The 23,333-nt window shown below is 37.9% G+C and overlaps 1 protein-coding gene across 6 annotated transcripts in view; it reads left to right on the top strand.

Annotated features, from left to right (window-relative positions):
* si:ch211-126j24.1 (phosphofurin acidic cluster sorting protein 2) overlaps positions 1 to 23,333 on the top strand; it is a 142,582-nt gene that overhangs the window by 103,873 nt on the left and 15,376 nt on the right. For 2 of the 6 annotated variants that reach the window (XM_067416366.1, XM_067416365.1), the window contains exons 13-19: positions 2,904 to 3,036; positions 3,134 to 3,238; positions 7,782 to 7,888; positions 7,979 to 8,133; positions 14,239 to 14,349; positions 14,451 to 14,553; positions 17,454 to 17,486. In XM_067416366.1, coding sequence (XP_067272467.1) covers positions 2,904 to 3,036; positions 3,134 to 3,238; positions 7,782 to 7,888; positions 7,979 to 8,133; positions 14,239 to 14,349; positions 14,451 to 14,553; positions 17,454 to 17,486 — 747 coding nt within the window. Of the gene's footprint in view, positions 1 to 2,903; positions 3,043 to 3,133; positions 3,239 to 7,781; positions 7,889 to 7,978; positions 8,134 to 14,238; positions 14,350 to 14,450; positions 14,554 to 17,453; positions 17,487 to 23,333 lie in introns of all 6 variants that reach the window. The other 4 variants (XM_067416364.1, XM_067416363.1, XM_067416368.1 and 1 more) reach the window with 3 other exon arrangements.

Below are 23,333 nucleotides of genomic sequence, written 5' to 3'. Positions count from 1 at the left end.
AACAAGAAAAATGCTAAGTAAGAAAAGCATTTTTTGCAGTGCAGTTTGGACCATCTAGAAACCAGGTACCATGATCCAAGGGTGTTTTCTTACTTGCATGTTTGGTTGGATTAAAACAAACCCTGGTGCGATGGCTCTGTTAGTGCGGTTCGTCTTAATAAGTGTGAGCGCCATTCGGACCCTGGTGCGCACCAGTGGGCCGAAAGCACTAAAATATGAACAAAACGCGGATCAAAGGTCTGAAAAAAACAAAAACAGGACAAGATGTCTCAAGATGTGACCCTAAAGGACCAAATGCTCAAGCATACCAGTTTTTTCTGGTCATAGTTTCGATGTTGCTCATCACAGGCGTCAGAACTGCATCTCCTCACAGAAGATCTTGGTTTGTGTGTGTGACGGAGGGATTCCTGCTGCTTTTTGACTCCTTTACACATTTTATAAGCTCTTCACAAAATCTCAGCTGGTAAAAACACCATCAAATGTAGGCTACACACAACAAGCACATTTAGCCCAGAATAGCATTGTTGCAAAATATACGCTATAAAAGCTGGGGGTTTTCTTTAGGGTTGGTGTTAAAAAAACAGGACTACGGCTTTTTTCACACTTATAGATCTGACACATTTATGGTGCGGTACGGTTCAGTACAGTTCAATACGGTACGCAATTTTTGTCATTTCCATTGTCAAAAGCTGTGAATGGTACCCTAATCCCGAACAGTACCATACACACAGAGAATAAAGGTTTAAATTGTAACTTTATGGGTACAGTAGCTTGTCACTGGGACAGTGACCCTTACAAGGACTAAAATATGACGAAAACTAAATGGCATTTTAGTCAAAAGACTATGACTAAAACTAAATTACTATACTAACTACTATGAATTAAAAAAAATCATTACCTGAAATTAAATAAATGTTAACTGAAAAAAAAGTAAACAAACTTATTTGAAGCTTTTGCTTAACCTGATATACTAACTAAAACAGAAATACAACGTTATAAAAACTCTGCTGGCCTAATCACTATCAGAATCATTGATTTTGATCATTTTTTTCCATGAATTTGTGTTAAATGATTCTCAATAGTCCATTTTCTTAATTTAATAGTTTTTTTCTCTTGGTTGCGCTGCTTCCAGTAGTGTTTGTTTATATTAGAGCTTTTATCCAATCATATTTCAGGCATCGTGTTGCCAGGGTCAAAGAAATCTGCCTTGGGACCTTCAGAATCAATATTGTGGGCACCTCTAGCTTAAAATGAATGACAATGAAACTGAAACTGAGTGTGCGCTTTAACCAGATAATCACTCAGATTTGGAGTTGCTGACACTGGGGCCATCTAGCAGGCGTACAATAACGTCAGCATTTCCACGTCCTTTGATTGGATGGTCAGAGAGTGTTTTATAACTAGGAGCCTAGTCAGAATAACTAGCAAACCGCCCAAGATAAAACATCTGTAGATTTAATAGCGTTTTTTCTTCAAACCACAATGGTTGACAGAGGAGAAGACATATATTTAGTCGCAGACATACTTACAAAGCCGTTTTAAAAATTACCGTCACGGATCACTATTCGATCTGTCCCGGCTAAAAGCAGAAATGACTGTAATGTATGACATGATTATGTTTTGTGTACAAATAATAAGTAGCCTAGTTTGGTGAGTAGGCTATAATTAATTTTATTTAAAAAAAAAATAATTACAGACTGCCTAATACAGTCAACCCTGGCTAGTCCGGCCCCAGTTTTTTTCTGTGATGAATGTGATTGATTGTTTTTCTTGTTTAATTTTTGTTTTGTTTATTATTATTTTTGTTATTATTATATTCACCAGTAAAATCCCCAGCTTTGTGGGTTTAATTCATTGTTTTAATGAAAAACACTTAGTATTGTCTTTGAACCTCACCTGAAACAAATTTCTCATACTTTTGATTGTTCGAAACAGTTGGTAACATTTTTCAAGAAACATTTATGCTGTTGCGTTTTGTTTCCTGTAGAATTTGCACACAAAAAAGCGCACAATTTGCCTTCATTTCAAATCCCTGGGAAAACCGTAATTGCGAAGGTTTCCGTGGTCGGAGAACTCAAAAGTTAGCCTACAACAAAAATATACAGAAAACCCAGAGTGGATTTTTTGGGGTTTCCTGCTTTAATAATGCAATTAATTCTCGCTTTATGAGAAAGGCAACGCCCTGTTATACTGCGTTTCTGTATAATATTAATGATTTCTATAGCCGTGGCCTCATGATGATTTTAATAAGCGGTGGATTAACTCAGGTAGGAGACCACTAAAGGCATAGGTGTGAAATCCACAGGCCACCACTGTAAAAAAAAAAAAAAAAAAAAGTGAATTGAGCTCTCTTTCGTGTATTTTTGCACTTGAACGGTCAATTACACAATCACAATTATGTCAAAATGTCAGTTTTGGCATGTATTCAAGTAGCAGTCGGTTATGTAATGTTTAAATGCTCAATGAATGCATTACAATTTAACTAAACTCATTAGATTTTCTAAAATCGTATGATATTTAGTCGACTAAAACTAAAAACAATTCAGGTGTCAAAACTAACACTGATGTGAACACACCGCCTGCCTTCAGCTTGGTTGTCCAGCATGGGGTGCTTCAGTCCAAAAAGTTACTGTAATAAACAGAGATCTTCAACCCTGCTCCTGGGGATCCCGTGTCCTGCAGAGTTTAGCTCCAACCCTAATCAAAGACAACTGAGGCTCATCAAGATCTTCAGGACCACTTGTTGAAAATACACAGGCAGGTGCGCTGAAGCAGGTTGGAAGTAAACTTTGCAGGACAGTGGGTGCCCAGGAGGAGGGTTGAAGACCTCTGGTAATCAATGTGAATCTTATCAGGTATGTTAGAGATGCGTCGTCCGTTGTAATATGTCTTTGTCCTTGCAGTAAAGCAGACAGTAAGCTGCAGCGGCGTCCGCGCAGCACGTCCATGAAGGACAGGCAGAACTCTAAAGCTCAAAGCGACCGCACCAGCAGCATCGAGAGCGAAACCTCGCCAGACTCCAGACTCATCACACAGGTTTGTGTAAGTGTTTGTGCCCGGCGGTGGAAGAACAAGGAAGCATTGGAAGACAGTTCTGTGCTCATTTTCTGACCCGACATCCTTCTTGTTGCAGGTCCCGAGGAAATCTGTGTACGATCAGCTCAATCAGATCCTGAACTCTGACGAACATCTGCCTGAGAACATCATACTTATTAACACTACAGACTGGCAGGGGCAGGTGCGTGGCTTATACCCTGTTTTTTTAAATATATATATATATACAAATATATATATATATATTTATACAAATATATATATATATTTGGGACTTGTTATCCAGTAAATATGCTGAAACATCTTAAAAAAAGATACACCTACTTGAGATTTAAAAACATGTAATGGGTTGTTTTCAGAGAGTATATCTTGAAATAAGTTTATTATATATTTGTTTCTTGTTTTAAGTGTGAACCTTTCTAAAATTGGTACATTTGGCACATTATGTTCTGAATATTTTTTTTCCAATGTATTTCAATTGTTTCGATGTTTTGTAAAGAGGATTTAATATTTGTAGTGGAAAACAAGACCCAAATACCAATTCAAAATAATACCTTGTGTGTATTTTAGGGATATTCCAAAAACAGGTGATTTTTTTTATTTATTTTTATTATAAGCAATTTTTTTGTGCAATTGTTGTAGTAAATTAGTGTGTTGATATTATATGTTAGGGTTTAGTAGTATATTTTCCTTCTACCTAGCGCAGAATGAGGAATCGACTGTTATTTAGCAATTTTCAGCTATATTTAAATGTAATTTACAAACTTCCAGAATTTTTGCCACCCCTGGTAAATCTGATCAAACATGGCTGTAAAAATAAATCTGCATTGTTTATTCTTTTGATCTTTCATTCACACACACACACACACACACAAAAAAAAAAAAATCACAACAGTCTAACCTTTCATTGAAGTAAGAATTGAAAGTGAGGGTAAACCACATTATGAAATAAATGCTTTTCTCCAAAACACCTTGGACATAATTGTTGGCACCCTTTTATTAAATACTTTTTGCAACCTCCTTTCCCCAAGATAACTGCTCTGAGTCTTATTCTATAATGCCTGATGAGTTTGGAGATCAGAGGCCGTTCCTCCACACAGACTCTCTCCAGATCCTCAGCTCTTCTCAGTTCATCACTCGTTCTCTACAGGCTTCAAATCAGGACTGGGACGGCCGTGACAGGAGCTTCATTTTGTCCTCACACACATCTGTGTGTTGATTTTGATGATTGTTTTGGATCATTGTCCTGATGGAAGGTCCATTATAATATTTCTAGCAGAGGCTGTCAGGTTAAGATGTTTCATCTGTTGGTATTTTCCAGAATCCATGATGTGTCTGAGCAAGAAGTCCAGGACCTCCAGCAAAAAAATAGGCCCACAACATTAAAAATGCAGCGGTATATTTAACCGTGGCCATGGGGGACTCTTTACCCCTGTGTGACCCAAACCCATCGAGTGTGTTTGCTGCCAAAAACTATATTTTAGTGTCATCTGATGAGCACAGGACCAGGTCCCGTCTGAAGCTCCAGTGGTGTGGGGACTGAATCTGCTGGAGTTTGTTTCTGGATGAGCGAGGAGGATTATGAAACCCTACCAAACAACATGTGATGGTGTAGGGCTTGTTTGATCATTTGTTTTTAGGCTTTCTGAGCCCAAGACTCACTTATCTCTGCAATTCTTCATCTGTGATCTTGGAGAGTCTTTGTCCACTCAAACTCTCCTCCTCTCTTGCATTAGGACGATATACAGTGGGGCAAAATATAATTTAGTCAGCTACCAAAAGTGCAAGTTTAATTTTCATCATATATAAGAGATAGAATTAGGGAAAAAATCCAGAAAATCACATTGTCTGATTTTTAAAGAATTTATTTGTAAATTATGGTGGAAAATAAGTATTTGGTCACCTACAAAAAAGCAAGATTTCTGGCTCTCACAGACCTGTAACTTCTTCTTTAAGAGGCTCCTCTGTCCTCCACTCATTACCTGTATTAATGGAACTCATTTGAGTTTGAACTCATAATCAGTATAAAAGACACCTGTCCACAACCTCTAACAGTCAGACTCCAAACTCCACTATGGCCAAGACCAAAGAGCTGTCAAAGGACACCAGAAGCAAAATTTTAGACCTGCACCAGGCTGGAAAGATTGAATCTGTAATAAGTAACAAGCTTGGTTTGAAGAAATCAATTGTGGGAGAAATTATCAGAAAATGGAAGACATACATGACCACTGATAATCATTCTCGATCTGGAGCTCCACGCAAGATCTCACCCCGTGGTGTCAAAAGAACGGTGATCACAAGAACGGTGAGCAAAACCCCAGAACCGCAGGGGGGACCTAGTGAATGATCTGCAGAGAGCTGGGACCAAAGTAACAAAGGCTATCATCAGTAACACACTACGCTGCCAGGGACTCAAATTATTCAGTGCCAGATGTGTCACCCTGCATAAGCCAGTACATGTCCGGGCCCGTCTAAAGTTAGCTGGAGAGCATTTGGATGATCCAGAAGAGGATTGGGAGAATGCCATGTGGAGAATGCCTTTACGACTGATCCGTGTAAAGGAAAGAATGAATGGGGCCATGTATCATGAGATTTTGAGTAAAAACCTCCTTCAATCAGTCAGGGCATTGAAGATGAAACGTGGCTGGGTCTTTCAGCATGACAATGATCCCAAAAACACTGCCTGGGCAACGAAGGAGTGGCTTCGTAAGAAGCATTTCAAGGTCCTGGAGTGGTCTAACCAGTCTCCAGATCTCAACCCCATAGAAAATCATTGGAGGAGATCTGCATGGAGGAATGGGCCAAACTACCAGCAACTGTGTGTAAAAACCTTCTGGAGTCTTACAGAAAATGTTTGACCTCTGTCATCGCCAACAAAGGGTATATAACAAAGTATTGAGATTAACTTTTGTTATTGAGCAAATACTTATTTTCCACCATAATTTGCAAATAAAATCTTTAAAAATCAGACAACGTGATTTTCTGGATTTTCTTTTCTCATTCTGTCTCTCATAGTTGAAGTGTACCTATGACTAAAATTACAGGCCTCTCTCAACTTTTTAATTGGGAGAACTTGCACAATTGGTGGCTGACTTAATTACTTTTTTTGCCCCACTGTAGACACACGTCCTCTTCCATTCATAACATCTTTAGTTGAGTGGAGCTGCCTAATTATTGCCCTGATGGTGGAAATGGGGATTTTCAATGCTTCTTACACTCACTTTCTATTTGGTGAAGCTCAACAATCTTTTGCTGCACATAGTAACTATATTCTGTGGTTTCATTCTGTGGTAATACTCTGCGGTTTTCCCATTGTGATGATGATTAAATCCATCCTATGGGTCATTTTGACCCGAAATTAATGTTAATTGTTTTTTAAATTTTTTTAATTGAGTGTTCATTGGAGTTGTCCAAGACTTTGGGACTTTTGTCACACTTGAACAATGAATACTCAAAAAAAAAAAAAATTGCCTGGATCCGAGGAAATAATAAAATTAAAAAAACTGACTTTAGGACCCAGCCAAACAACCATTCGCTCCATATAGAGCTATAAGGCCATCTGGTGGTAAGAGTCGGGGAACATCATGTTATATTATTTGTTTTCCACAAGAGGTCGACAGAGACACCCAATGTGAGGTATTCTGAGCTCAACTAAAAGGGTTGTGCAGTTATTTTGAATTTAAGTTGAAAGAATGTGAAGAATGTGCTATAAATTATATTATTGATAAAATCGAGTAATTTAAGGTAAATAAAATAAAATAAAAAATAAAATCTCCCTAAAAATGCCATTACAATTAAACGTTCGATTTTTGAGTGAAAAATCAAAAGCATAAACAATGCAGATTTATTTTTATAGCCATCTTTGCTTATATTTACCATGGGTGCCAGTGATTCTGACCACAACTGTATCTATTCATTCTATATATTTAAATATGCGTATTCAATTATATCACATGTGACAGTACTAAGCAGCTTAATGCTTAGTTAGTTTCTCCTTCATGGACTCTTAGTTTATTTATCATCATTCACCTGTCTCTTTTGTTCTCTGTTTCCTGCTACTAGTTTGCCCTCATGATTACTCATCAGTTTTGTTGTTTGTAACACCCGTGTTTAGACAATCACCTTCGTTTTCACTTATATTTGCCCATTTCGTTTCCCTTCGTCGGTTCTCATCAAAGTTTATCCTTCTGTTAATAAAGTCTACACTGCAAAAAATGCTTTTCTTTCTTAGTATTTTTGTCTTGTTTCAAGTCTAAATATCTAAAGATTCTTACATTAAGAAACATTTACTAGAGAAGTAAAAATTCTTGTCTTGTTTTGGGGAAAAAATACTCAAAATGAAGAGAGTTTTTGCTTTAAATAAGATAAATAATCTGCCAGTGGGGTAAATAAAATAATGTTGTTTTAAGATTATTTTTCTTACTGGCAGATTATTTATCTTATTTTAAGCAAAAACTCTTCATTTTGAGTCATTTCCCCCCCAAAACAAGACAATTACTTTTGCTAGTAAATACTTCTTGTTTTTTGTGTTTTTTTAGATGTTTGGACTAGAAAGAAGACAAAAATACTAAGTAAGAAAAGCATTTTTTTGCAGTGTGGGGCTAATGTGTATCGCAGGAATAGCTGTCACAGCCCTCATAACTTGTTTTCATTTCCTCTCTCTTTTTTGTCATCCTCTAATTTCCCTCCCGCTGCTCTCTGAACCGTGAACCGTGTTTCTGTGGCAGTATTTGAATGAGATTCTCCAGGAGCACAAGCAGCCTATTGTGTCCACCGTGTCCCCCGCAGACGTCCAGGCCGCCTTCAACACCATCGTCACCAGGATCCAGCGATTGTAAGGCCTCACTGTCCACTCACAACACAAGAACAAACCCTAGCTCGATTATTAAGTTCTTATTTTCTTCTCTGTTTGTCATTGCTTCAGCTGCAACTGCAATGCACAAACGCCACCAACCATTAAAGTGGCCGTGACGGGCGATCAGAGTTACCTCAGCACGGTCCTGCGCTGCTTCGTGGAGCAACTCGCCAACAAGACGCCTGATTGGTTGAGCTATATTCGTTTCCTGGTCATTCCTATCGGTAAGCAGAATAAAGCATCTGATCAATAGTTTCGAGTTTTTGAAAGACGTCACTTCTGCTCACCAAGCCTGCATTTATTTGATCAAAAACAGTAAAAACCGTAATGTTGTGAATATTATTATAATTGAAAATATCTGTTTTCTCTATTGTTAAGTTATTCCTGTAATCAAAGCTGAATTTTTTAGCATCTTTACTCCACTAAACCTTATATTAGTGTAATTATAGTGTATATTATATGTTAGTGTATATTAGTGTCTAGATTGTCACGGAACGGGGAATAAACAGACGGCAGGCAGAGAAGCAGGATCCAAATGCAGGGGAAATTTAATAACCAAAACAATCAAAAATCAGGAACAAAATAACACTGAGCAAACGAAAAGAAAACACGGGGAACAGAGAACTGAGAAATACCTGCATGACAGCAAACAATGACCGACAGAGAACAACTGATTCACAGAGGTATAAATACACACCAGGGAACAGGGCTAACAAGATAACAAGGGGAGTGGTAAATGGGAAACACCTGGGAAAACTAATCAACATAAAAAACTAGCCCTGCGTTCGCATACTATCCATCCAGAATGAGTGTGTCCCAAATCGTAGTATGTTGAAAAGAGTATTACAAAGGTACCCGGATGGTTTACTATTTCCGGTCCGAATTCACAGTATGGATCGATGGGCACTCTAACGGCTGATATTGCCCACAACCCATTGCGAGTTGGACGAGGATTCAATTAGAACTACAAACGCGGATAAAAAACGTTAAAAAACTACAAACATGACGGCTGTGCGAGTTCGCCGGTTAAGTAGAGAAGTTAAGATAAAGGGGTTTGAGTGACCAACTATCAATATTTTACCCGTCAAAAATATATTCATTCAGTGTTGTCACATTATATTTCACCTGCAGCAGCATTGTGAACTTTTGTAATGACACGTTTGGCCATTAACTTTTAAATGCATCATTATATTTAAACTGCAAACACATGAGGAGAGTCTCTGACCCACAAAGACCCACACATGGCAGATCAACGAGCGGCTACATTTCTCTCCGATACGGTAGGAGATTAAACTGAATGAGGAGGATTTGAACTGTGACGAATCTGACGATGATTGACAGGGCAGATAAACGGTGACGGGATGCACGTAACTAAGCGACAGAGTCCGTTAAAGATGGCGAAGTAGTATGTCCCGAAGCTTGCATACCTTTCTGCTACACACTCAAAAGCATATACCTTTTCTTCACAAAAAGAGTACATACTTTTAGGACGTAGTATAAGTAGGCGAACTGGGACGCAGCATAGAAGAACTACAAACTCCACAGGAAACAGGACACAGAACAATACACAGATACCTTCAACATAAAAGTCCCACAGAGTGCCAGACAGTGAACAGATGTGACATAGATTGGCAATGTTTAATCTCCCCTATATTAAACTATTCCTCTTTTTTTAAGTCCCCCTGTAGTCAATAATTATATCTCTTAAAACTCATCTTTGACTTGAATGTAACTCTACACCCTTGCTTCGTTGCATGCAAATAATCCCGCCTCCACTCACTCGCACCAGCTCAGAGATGCACTCGCTCAACTTTACCCAGTCACTGTAGTAAACTCTGCACAATGGTATCAGTCTTTATAATGTCAGACACATAGTGGTAATTAATATGATATAATGTGTTGCTAATGTAACGCTAAATAAGCTGATAGCATCACTGTTTTCTCCAGAACGACTGTACAGCCGAATCTAATTTTGTTGCAACATTGTCCTGTTTGACACTGTGAAGCTGCTTTGACACAATCATCATTATAAAAGCGCTTTATAAATAAAGTTGATCGATTGATTGATGTTACACAAATAATGTTCCCGTTCGCCATCTAAGGGTGCTTCTCAATATCCCTCCTCGTTTCCTCGCTCCTCCGTCCTCCATCCTATGACCCGGAAACCGATGGAGCTCAGCCATCTTGTAGGAGATCTCAATTCTCGAATCGCACCGCGAGGAGGCGAGGATGGAGGAGCTTCCTGAGGAGTCATGAGCGAGGATACACTGGAGTATCCTTTGCAGAAGTGTTTTATAGACTAAACGTGACGCAAGCATTAATTCTCCTCCCCCTTCACATCGTGCCACAGTTTATTAATCATTACTATTATTATTATGTGTACAAGACACAAATGTTCGTCAAATAACAACAACTGACAGTTGCAGAATTATGTCAAAGCACAAGAAAATGAACAAAACAAATAGAGAAACAAATAGAAACCAATACTATACAATGAATAAAAAGCAGTTAATAACTGGAGTTCGTTGTTAATAATAACTGGTAATATTAATTAAAATATGGACAAATGTGGTATTTTGTGGAGGCTGAAGCTCACAATATAAATAGCTATCTCTAATGTTCAAGAATCCCGCCTAAATCTAGCGGTGTCGTCATTAATTGATGCCGCTTTGAAGTGACGCTAAAGGGAGCGAGGATATCATTTCACTTGATTCAGTTCCTCCGTCCTCGCGTTTTCCTTGCGTCCTGAAGGGGCAGAGCTAAGGAGCGAGGAAAGGAAACGAGTTTGCAAAAATAAGAATTGGGAAGCACCCTGTGTCTGCCTTCCCTTACGAAAGGAAAATATTTTTACCAATATATTACTTGAAATATATTATGTGGTGTGGCAAGCAGCGGGGCGAGGGACCGCGAGAGCGACCGGTGACGAGTGGTAATGAGTACCAGCTGCGTGACACACCGGTCTCGTCTCGCGGCCGAGTGACGGGAGCATAAAAGGAGGAGCGAAGGCAGCGGAAGACGAGAGAGGACCAGGCCTGGATTTTATGTTATGTTTTGTTTACGTTTATTTGCGGGCAGTCGTCCGTGAGGGGCTGCCCGCGGTTTACTTTCGTTTTATTTATTTATTTGGAATTAAAGTTGTTGAACGTTCGCCGGTTCCCGCCTCCTTCCTTCCATCTACGAACTCTATTACATATTATAATATTTTGTAAATACATGAAATAATATATTGATGGTATTATACAATATATTATATATTCCTGTAATATATTGCAAAATATACAAATGATTGCCGCTTTCATATATTGCAATATATTGGAGAATATAAATATTAAATCCCATATATGTGAATATATTGCCTAATGTATTACATGATATTTTCCAATATACTGCAATATATTTTTGTTTCGTAAGGGTTCCTTACAAACTCTTTGAACATCTCAGAACGTCAGTGGAGAAAAGCATTTAGTTCATCATAACATCATAATATACATATTGCACTCGTTATATTGATAAATCTACCCAATTTTTGCTATCAAGAGAAAAATATAGCCTGGCTTCTCTTGAGAATCGGTCATAATAATGATATGCTAAATGCTTTGAACATCACAGGACATCAGTGGAGAAAGGCATATAGTGCGCTGCAAAAAATGCTTTTCTTCAAGTATTTTTGTCTTGTTTCAGTCCAAACATCTAAAAAAAAATTAAACAAGAAGTATTTACTAGACCAGCAAAAGTAATTAAGAGAGTTTTTGCTTAAAATAAGATAAATAATCTGCCAATGGGGTCAGTAAAACAATCTTAAAACAACATCATTTTTCTTACCCCATTGGCAGATTATTTATCTTATTTTAAGCAAAAACTCTTAATTTTGAGTTATTTTCCCCCATAAACAAGGCAATAAGTTTTACTTGTCTAGTAAATGTTTCTTAATGAAAGAATCTTTAGATATTATCACTAGAAACAAGACAAAATACTAAGCAAGAAAATAATTGTTTGCAGTGTACATCATTATAATCCACACGCTATATAACTTAATGTACCTGATTTTTCATATCAACAGAAAAATATCCCAGGATAACCTGTTTCTCTTAAGACTGCCCTGCTTCAGAACGGCCATAGTTAATGATATGGCAATGATAAGCAACGCCCCCCTTGTGACGTGATTGGTTAGTTTGAGACATAAGAAATACCAGCGATTTCAAACCGAGGAAAATACTCAGCAATGGTTCTGACATGAATTTGCACATGGTTTGTCTGAAAGCATATTAAAAACACCACATAGACACATAAACAACATTAGAACAGTTTAAATCATTGCATTGTCTGAGTGCTGTCTGCCACTGCACCAAAACAATAGTGTCATGAAATCTTTTGTCAAATCAGCTTAGGTTCAAGTTGTTCAGATAACAATATTTTGAGTTTCTGTTGAACAAACTAATCTCTTTCTTTCTATCAACTCAATTTTTTTGTTTAAATAAAGTGCACACCGGCCCACTTTGAGCACTGGTAGTGTTTGGGTCTACTTTGGTCTAGTTTGGTTTTGCCCGAGCCGTACGCTCGTGTGTGTCCGTGTGTGTTGTGTTCTGTGTAGCGCGCGGTTTGTGTTTTCATGTTGTCTAGTGTGTGTTTTCATTAGCTGTGTGTTCATGTGTTGTTTAGTGTGAGCACATGGCTTGGCATGTCTGTTCTTTGTGCCATGTGATTGCATGTCTATTGTGTAACCCTGGTCATATTGTTACCTGAATATTCGGTTCATTTGCCCCACCGCTCCTCCCTCATTATCTGCTTTGTTTGCTCCCTATTTATTCTTCTTTTGTTTGCAGTCCTGTGCCAGATCATTGTTGAATGTACCTCTTCTGTCCTGACTGATCCTGTTTGCCTTGCCTTGTCCAGTTAGTCATATTTTCCCCTATGTGGTAGTTTTTGTTTGTTTTTTGTTTTATGTGTGCATGTCCGAGTCATCGGCCCTTGTCTCATCCCTTTACCCCCAACCCGTACACATGATCCTTCAGGAATCATTCTAATATGATGATGAAACATTTATGATTATTACATTTTACTAGACATTCACATAGAAAACAGCTATTTGTATCTATTTAATTTCACAATATTACTGTTTCATGTTTGTTCAAATGAATGCAGCCTTGGTGAAAAGGAGAGATTTTTTTTTTATTTTAAACAAAGTGTATTTATTTATTTTTATATATTTTATCATACACTATATTGCCAAAGGTATGGGACATGCCTCCAAATCATTAATTTTATTAACGCCTACGCCCCGTGTGAACATCACCAAGAGCAATGCAAAGCGTGGGATGCAGTGGAGTAAAGCAGCTGCCACTGGACTCTAGAGCAGTGTTCTCTGAGTGACCAATCACACTTCAGTCTGACAATCACATGGACGAGTCTGGGTTTGGCGGTTGTCAGCAGAACGGGACTTGCCTGACTGCATTGTCAAGTGTAAAGTTTGGTGGAGGGGGGGTTATGTTGTGGTGTTGTTTTTCAGGGGTTGGGCTTGGCCCCTTAGTTCCAGTAAAAGGACAATTTTGGACAATTTCATGGTCCCAACTTTGTGGAAACATTATGGAGATGGCCCCTTCCTGTTCCAACATGACTGCACTCCAGTGCTCAAACCGTCAGTCCATAAAGACATGGATGAGGAGTTTGGTGTGGAGGAACTTGACTGGCCTGCACAGAGTCCTGAGCTCAACCTGATAGATCACCTTTGAGATGAATTAGAGCGGAGACTGAGAGCCAGGCCTTCTCGTCCAACATCAGTGCCTGACCTCACAAATGAGCTTCTAGAAGAATGGTCAACAATCCCCATAATCACACTCTTAAACCTTGTGGAAAGGAGAAGAGTTGAAGCTGTTATAGCTGCAATGGGTGGGACGACTCCACATTAAACCCTACGGATTATAAATGGGATGTCATTAACGTTCATGTGCATATAATGCAGGCTTCTCAAAACGTTTGGCAGTATAGTGCATGTTATAGATATGTGTACTTTTATAGCGTTGTTTTTTTTTTTATTTTTTTTTTTTAGTACAACTATGTTAGAAAAACGTGACATTTTGTGACAGATTTTTTATATTTTAGTTTTGGCGGTTTAATGGGAGTATTCACACAATTCAATGAAACCCTGTATTATGTTCATAACAGAGTTTCCACCCAGCTGGTGGTATTATGAATGGGCCAAAGCCAGTTTGTAGTCGTATCTGGTGTGCTTATCAAGTGTTTATTTTGGACTTTGCTTAGATGTGAAAGGCAATCCTTTTATTATGAGGTATTTCTTTGATGTGACCAAAATGTACTTTGTTTTTGATCAGGTTGTCATCCACTGGCCAAATACATCTCAACATTTGACAGTAAGTTTAGTAACATCTTCATGGACGCAGGATGGCGGGACATTTTCGGGAGGTTAGAAGCTCCCACTTCAGGTGAGGGTCTGTTAATAAGGGCTCTTAAATATGATTTGATGCCTCTATTTTCTGATTTGATGCTGGTCCTTAAAGCGTGTGATGTTTGAAAATATCCACAGATAATATTGATGTGGCTGGACGCGTCTCACAGTATCTGGCTGGAGCAAATCTCTCCCACCAGTTCCCTATTTCTGAAGCAATGCTCACCTATAAACAGAAAAGGTATTGTCTTGCATATATGTGTGTGTGGGAGTATCTAACTAATGATGTAAGTGTGACGGCTTGAGTCAGAGATACTTAAATGCACTGTATGTTTATTCATCATCTGGCCAAAATACAGTTGTGTGAAGTTTTTTTCCATTATGTAAAGTGTTAAAGGGATAGTTCAACCAAAAGCGCTGTACGTTTGAGCTTTAGCGAGAACCAGTGAGGTTAATTCTCGAGTTACGCAGCACGTTTGAGCGTCTCAAGAACCAATGAGTTTTGTTTTCACGGGTCAAGTGGGGGAAAAAAAGTACAAAAAAATGGTAGTCGTATAGCTGTCAATGGAGGGATAGAAATTTTTCAGATTTTATCAAAAAGATCCTCATTTGTATTCCGAAGATGAACAAAAGTCACGGGTTTGGAGCGAAACAAGGGTGAGTAAATGATGACAGAATTTTTATTTTTGGGTGAACTATCCCTTTAATCTTAAAAAAATTATCAAGAAAAATAGTCCAGGTCATATTTCACCCCAAATTCAAAAGCAACACTTTTGTTTTTACTAAAAAGGACCTATTATTCCCTTTTATAAAGTCTTGATGTTGTTTAAAGCAGGATTTCCTGCTTGAATGTTGATTATTTCCTCATATTCTCCATTGTTGCAGCTCGTTTCTCCCCAGTCTGTCAGAAACGCGCTGTGTAGTTCCTGACTCTGTGAAGCCCCGCCTTCTGAAAAGAACAATGTGCTCTAATTGGTCAGCTGGACCAGTGTGTTGTGATTGGTCAAGCACTTCTAGGGCCCTATTTTAACGATCTGAAACGCAAGTGTCAAAGCGCGAACCGCAAGTAACTTTGTGGGCGGGTCTCTGCGCTGTTGCTATTTTCCCGGCGGGATAAATGGCTCTTGCCCCCGGCGCAAATCTAAAATAGGTTGGTCTGAAGTAGCTTTATTATTCATAGGTGTGGTTTGGGTGTAACGTGAATAAACCAATCAGAGCGTCATCCAACATTCCCTTTAAAAGCAGATGCGCAAGTTCCATTATGGGATCGCTATTATTATGGCGTATTTACCAGGCGCACGTTCTTGTAAGAGCAGCCCTTACGAAACAAAAATATATTGCAGTATATTAGAAACTCTCATGTAATACATTAGGCAATATATTCACATATATGGGAATTAATTTTTATATTTTTCAATATATTGCAATATATTGAAAGTGGCAATCATTTGTATATTTTGCAATATATTACATGAATATATAATATATTTTATAATACCATCAATATATTATTCCATATATGTACAATATGTTAAAATATATTTCAAGTAATATATTGGTAAATATATTTTCCTTTCGTAAGGGAGTGAAAGACAGAGAAGTTGTGTTGTATGGGGATGGGAGAAACCCACCCAAAATAGCGTCGGTTAAACAGTTTTTTCAGTTTTTCAGTCGATTTTTTTTCCTGGTTCTTGATGGACAAACCAATTTGTCAGATGTCCTTATATACATATATGTCTTGCCACTATTGGGCAAACAGGTCTGATCCTTAATTACTACAATAAGCCTGAATAATTTGTAAGATAGATTTATGCCTATTTTTTCACATCTTCGTGGCACACCACAATGTGTTAATATTTTTTTTAGTGTAACAATTTATGGTTTGCAAAAATAACTGTTGCCCCTTATGAAAAGAAAATATATTTACCAATATATTACTTAAAAATATATTATAATATATTGTAAATACATGGAATAATATATTGATGGTATTATACATATTATATATTCCTGTAATATATTGCAAAATATACAAATGATTGCCGCTTTCATATATTGCAATATATTGGTGAATATAAATATTAAATCCCATATATGTGAATATATTGCCTAGTGTATTATATGATATTTTCCAATATACTGCAATATATTTTTGTTTCGTTATGGGGCATCTGTGTAGATTACATGAGCAAAGTGTGCGCGTTGTGCACGCTAGCTATACATTATGGTCAAGCAGGCGCCCTTAAAATAGCATAATGAACAACGCGCAACGCGCCACTGACTTTAGACCAGGTTTTTTCTGGTCAGTGGCGCAATTGTTTAATGGAACAGCAAAATAGCACCAGGGATTGTTTGCGCCGAACACGCCTCCTTTTTTGCGCTGAACCGCCCAGGGAGTTCACTAGTTTAGCGACGTGCTTCTGTGGAGGGAAAAGTGCGCTTTGCGCGGGTGCAAAATAGGAATGACACATGCGTCGGTGGACAAAGTCAATTGCGCTGGGTGCAAGATAGGGCCCCTAGTGTGTTTGGGAATGTCCCGCCCCTTACGATAACCGCCAGTTTCAAAACACCAACTAACTCAACCAGGCTCCGCCCCTTTATTCTGCATATTAAATATTTAAATGAGGAATACAATGGAGGCATTTCAGGGAGTTCAGAAACACTGACACATATTGATATTTATAATTATTATGATATATATAATAATACAAATAATTATTTATCACAGTTAAGTTTTTTGTTGCATATTGTGGTAATGAGAATATAGGGGAAATGTTTTTGATTGTCATAAATAAGCTTAATGGTCTTAAAAGACTTAATGTTCTTAATGCAATAAATGAATTATGATTCGTGTTTTACTGCGAAATGTAAATCAGTTCTCATTTGTTTTGGTTTTGGGGTGAAATATAACAAGGACATGAATTATTATGGGTATCATAATCATTATTGTCAGTTAGTCCATAAAGTAAATCAAACAAAGCCTCTTATAATCAGCTGCTCTTGCTTTTTTTTCTAATTATGTCACTCATTTGTTTGCTCTGGTTTTATTTTGTCATTGAGAAGTCGATGTGTGTTGAGGATGGTGCAGTAACTGTTATGCTTTGGGTTTTTCCCTCCTTTTCTTTTGTTTTTGCCTTCAAGGAAGAGAAGTTTGTATTTTGATTTTTACATCAGGTACCTAATCGTGTGTTTGGGTTGACGTCCATGTTTGCTGTGGTTTAAATCACTCATGCTCTCAGTGTGTTAACCTCACACACCTGTCTGCGTGACTACTAGTTTTTCGCTCACTGTGTGTTCTGTGTTTTCATAACTCAGTCTTTTTGTGTCCTTAACTGGTTTAGTTTGGTTTAACAGGTTTGGAAATGAGAGATGGTGACTAACTCTGAAAAAATTTAATGTATGTGAAATGAATGCCGTTCCACACCCGTAAGACCTCCGTTCATCTTCACACACAGTTTAAGATATTTTATATTTAGTCCGAGAGCGTGTGCAAGTGTATGCACACCAGGCACGGCGTTATGGCCTAGGCCCATCCACTTTTCAACAGGCCCACCCAAAACTTTTCTTTAAAAAAAAAAAAACTTTTAATATATTTTAATTTAGTCAAAAAGTGGTTGAGAATGCCAAATAAGCTCATAATTTGTGGTAATAGGCTAGTGTAAATGTTTTGTTTTTAACAAATTTTAAACAGTTGTTTGTGTCTATTTTGAAGTTCAGCAGACAGTGAGGGTCGAGATCGGATATTTGTGAACGTGAAAATAATTTACAGTAATGTATGTTGCAGCAGATATAATTTTAAATAATACAATTTTATTTGCAACAAATTTAATATTCTTCTCATGTTCTCTCTTCTTCCCATGCCTATCTATTTTCACATTTGGCAATCTTTTAAGCCTGTCTTTTGACGCAAAAATATGAGTGTCATTTAGCCAATCCAGTTGTTCTAAGTTCACAATTATGAGATATAAACTCGAAATTGCGTGACATAAAGTCAGAATTGTGACTTTATAACTCGCAATTGTGAGATAAAAAGTGGAAAATATAGCTTCCATATAATAACAGTATATCAGTCAGTCATTTTTATTAGGTTAAACAGTGACTTGATAACGTTTTTAATTTAAGGCCCACCCACAATTGGTCTGGCTCATCCAAAACTGGAATCCTGCCGCCGTGCCAAATGCAAGTGTATGCACACTATACTGTCCATGTCCAGAAAGGGAATAAAAACATCATCACAGTAGTCCATATGAGACATCAGTGGGTTAATTAGAGTCTCTTGAAGCATCGGAAATACATTTGGGTCCAAAAATAACAAAAACTACGACTTTATTCAGCATTGTCTTCTCTTCGAACGGTTATGAATCAGCGTATTGATTCATGATTCGGATCGCGTGTCAAACTGCTGAAATCATGTGACATTGGCGATCCGAATCATGAATCAATACGCTGAGTCAGAACCGTTTGAGTCTTTATTTGAGGATTGAAAACAAACAAATAAAATACAATTATAGGGCCATAAATATGTAATTTTTGTTAAATTGTTGTTAAATTGTATAGGTTTCATGGTTTCAATTAATTAGACATGCTTTTTGATTACTAAAATTAAATTTAACCATTAAAATGGAGTCAGGAAAAAATAATAATCCAGAAAACTTAAAACAGATTTCATAGAGCCCTATAATAATAAATGATATGGTAACACTTTACAATAATGTTTCACTTGTTAAGATTAACTAACAATGAACAATAATTCTACATATTTTTTGTTGTATATTCTACATACATTTTGTAGATCAAAAGTTGTGTCTGTTAAAGGGGTACTGCAGCGCTGGGAAGATGAATCTGTATTTAAACTGGGTCATCAATGCAGTAGAAATGTGAAATTATTTTTGAATTTGGTGCCTTCTAGACTGAGAAAATAAGGAAAATGTATTTTTGTCTCATGGGGATGAAACACTACAATTCCCAGAATGCTTCGGGAACAAGGCCATTCCCAACGCCACCAACTTGATTACTGTGACTGAGTTAGAGAAGACACTACAATTAAAAACTGAACGTGTCTGTTCAATATAATGAGTGAGTGACCGCGCGAGTATCACAGCACTGAGCACTAACTGCAGGAGTGATGAGAGCTGAGGTAATCGCGACTACACTCGCGGCATACATTCACAACGCGAGTTCAGTCTGGCGCGTTTCAGTTCATGCCTTTGCAAGCTTAACTTTCATAGAAATGAATTTGAGAAGTTAAAAGACTTACATTGCTCACCATATCTCCGTTTAAATGAGTGCCTGTAGCTGAGCTGAGCTCTTGCTTCAAGCTGAGTGTGATCTCCATCCCCCATGCGTGAGTTCAAAACATGCGGAAATGGCTCCCTCTGCTGGCTGTAGTCTTTAGCCTTTGGCCAAACATTCCTCCTATGATGCAAATATCGTCAATTTGCATCATAGGAGGAATTTTTCCAGAAATAAAATGCATAAATCTCTTGTCTCAGGGAGATATGAGAGGGGAAAGCACAATAATTTGAATATTCTCCAGGGTTTCTACTGATACAAAGCCATATGCTAATCGCTAAAGTAACCCTTTAAGAAAGTTGTTTCCTCCGCTTCGCGTCGGGGTCCTGATCACTCTGTCGGGGTTTATTCTGCGATAACAACCGGCTGGGTGGACATTATCCCGCTTATTACACGGCTACTAGTCTCAAATAAATTAGACACAAAATATTGTCTTGAGATTAAATATTTTATTAGCTCTTACGCAAAGCTTCCGCGAAGAAAAACAGCTCCAACCTGCTTTAAGCCTTTATCTATTGCTGCTAAATGTTGAAAATGAATGCTGAAAGGGTTAGTTCACCCAAAAATGAAACCAAGCCTATGATTTACTCACCCTCAAGTCATTATAGGTGTTTATGACATTCTTCTTTCAGACAAATACAATCAGAGTTATATTTAAAAAGTCCAGGCTAACGTTAATCCCAGCAGTAGTTGTAGTTGTGTTTGAAGCCCATAAAAAATGCAGCTGTCGGTCAAATAACGTGCTCCACACGACTCCGATGGGTTAATAGAGCCTTCTGATTCGAATCGATGCGTTTGTGTAAGAAAAATATCCATATTTAAAACGTTATAAAGGAAACCTGCCTTGAAGTCTTCCATTGTAACCCACGGCTGTTTAAGCCACAAGATGGCGCCAGCGTTAAGCACAGAAGTAGAACCGGTCAAGATAACTCGTAGTACCCGTATGAGCGGGTGTTATCTGGAAATAACATACCGCTGGAATGCGCGGTTGACCAATCAGAAGCAAGTATTTCACAGAGGTGTGTAATAAAATTAGTTAATGCGTTACTGCATTCTGAAATATGAATGTAAATAATTAAAATATATTGGCAAAAAAGGCAGGTCCAAGGCACTCAGTTAAGTGAAGGATGAGGAAATAATTAAAAAGCCTTTATTTGGTATGGCTTAAATCATTTTAAAATACAAGAGCCAACATGTTTCGACCCAAATTGGTCTTCATCAGGGCAGAGCAACACAATGAATGAGAATGTTAACAATTTATATGTTACACCCCACCCATAACCTAACAAACATCCAATTAGCCTAACAAGGACTAATACAATCAATTAATTCAATGAGGTAATCAGGTGTAGCATGTGAGACCTTTGGATAGGGGAGGTGATAGGATCCGCAAACTTAATCAGCGTGAGTCATTTTGGATCCATCAGCTGGACGCGCTTCGTTATCCAGGTCTGAACGAGGACATAGAGTTCAAGTGTTTTTTATGATGTATTGTCTATGTCTTTATGATGATTTTGCTTTGTCTTTCTTACTTTTGCTTTTCTGGTCTTTGGGTTTTGTTTCTAATATTGTACACTTGCTTTGTTTTTCTCTCCAGGTAGCCTACGTTAAAGGGGAGTTTGTCGGGGTTTTTTTTTTTTTTTTTTTTTTTTTTTTCTATTACGTTGGTATCCCCAATCCTGTACACCTGATTACCTCATTGGATTAATTGATTGTATTAGTCCTTGTTAGGCTAATTGGATGTTTGTTAGGTTATGGGTGGGGTGTAACATATAAATTGTTAACATTCTCATTCATTGTGTTGCTCTGCCCTGATGAAGACCAATTTGGGTCGAAACATGTTGGCTCTTGTATTTTAAAATGATTTAAGCCATACCAAATAAAGGCTTTTTAATTATTTCCTCATCCTTCACTTAACTGAGTGCCTTGGACCTGCCTTTTTTGCCATTCGTCTTTTCCCTTTCCCAAGAGCACCGATTACAGACTATTTAAACTCCACCAGAGCGCCGGGTTGAATCTGTTACAATTAAAATATATTGCTCATTGTTAGGTAATGCATTACCTAATGTTAAAAAAAAAAGAGACTTTATTGTAAATGTTACCAGTTAAACAATGTGCGATTTGCTATAAAACCCGTGATAGTTGCCTGTGTCCAAAGCGTATAAGAGAGGCGTAGGAGAGGTTCTGGAATGATCTTTGTACGGCATTTTTATAATCATGTTTTTACCAATGTCAGACTGTGCTAATTTTGTGTTATGAGAAACAAATATCCCAATATTAGATGAATAACGAAGTACATAACAGACTGGAACATTAATCTGTGATGGTCTGCCGTTTCCCAGCAGAAGGACGAGCACAAAAGGTCACACAACCAATTATCACTTTATATGAAGCAGAATGCAATACAGAAAGATGAATGGAGAGAGAAACACAGGGGTACAGAAAGGGATAGAAGACCTTTAGAGAGACAACAAAGAGAATGGAAGTGAGATAAAATATCGATACCCCTAAACCTTCCTTAGAGTCATTTTACATTCATATTATTTGAGAAAGGCCTAAAATAAAGGTTAAACAGTCAGTCTATTTCACTTCTGTAATGTCTATTTAGGGGCCAAGCACTGAAGGTGTGAAGGGAACCATTGTAATCATTAGATTACTTATTATTATTCCACCATGGGAGTCAATGGCAGCCCATAGAACCGCTTGCAGGAACGTGGGGAAATTCGCCACACAGATGGAGGACAGTCTGAATTTGGACCGAATTAGGAGTCTCCAAGTCTAATGCCACACACTGTCCAAAGTTGCACTCACGTTTATGCTAATAACATTTGAAACAAACAAAACAAAATCATTTTTTCCTCTGATTCTGTGCCTCAATTTTCTGTAGTGGCAATTTTCCCCATTTTTTTCAAACTCCTCCTAGTTGGTTTATCCGATTTGCATAAACATTTGAACAGATCATCTTCAGACAATGGCGACAAAACGTTATGAAATTCAAGTTGATTCAACAAACTGTTTTCGAATAACACAAACACATTTTACGGAGTGCTTGCAAAAATAGACATAAGACTGTATGGTCCAAAAATCATAAATGTGGTCATAATAAAACGATTCGGGGTGAACATAAGTCCTGGCGCGTATTCACACAAATATTATCAGTTATGTCTTAAGTGAACGTTCGTTAGGTGAACTGTTGAGGAAAAACATCTAGCGTGTGACATTAATTTAGATCCGTGCGGTTCAGTAGATCTTAATATAGAGGCTGTCCGTTTCATTAATGTAATCAAACCATTGTGGTATCATGGAGAAAAATTGCATATATATTTTCCTATAGCTATTTGGTTTTGCCTTGATGGCCCGGTTTCACAGACAGGTCTTAGATTAAGCCAGAGTTATACCTTAGTTCAGTTGAGGCGTATAAAGCCCCGTTTCCACCAAAATTACCCGGAACAATTTGTACCAGGAACTTTTTTACAGGAACTTTTCTCCCCCCCAGACCTGCAGCTGTCTGCGTTTCCCCCGCGATAAAGTTCCGAGAAGATTAGGCAAATTAGTCCGGTGATGTAGGACTGCGCGCGACTGCTCCTCCAAGTCAGTGACGGACAGTAATTTTTGTGTGTACCGATTGAAAGATTTAGTGGACTATTTACATGAGACGTTATCTAAACCGATCTGGTGTTTACATGTGATGACTTTCAATCGCAATCATTTTGTCACATGCAGTTTGTC

The sequence above is a fragment of the Pseudorasbora parva genome, chromosome 14 (assembly GCF_024679245.1).
Source record: "Pseudorasbora parva isolate DD20220531a chromosome 14, ASM2467924v1, whole genome shotgun sequence".
Classification (NCBI taxonomy): Eukaryota; Metazoa; Chordata; class Actinopteri; order Cypriniformes; family Gobionidae; genus Pseudorasbora; species Pseudorasbora parva.
This window is presented reverse-complemented; position numbering and strand designations above follow the sequence as displayed.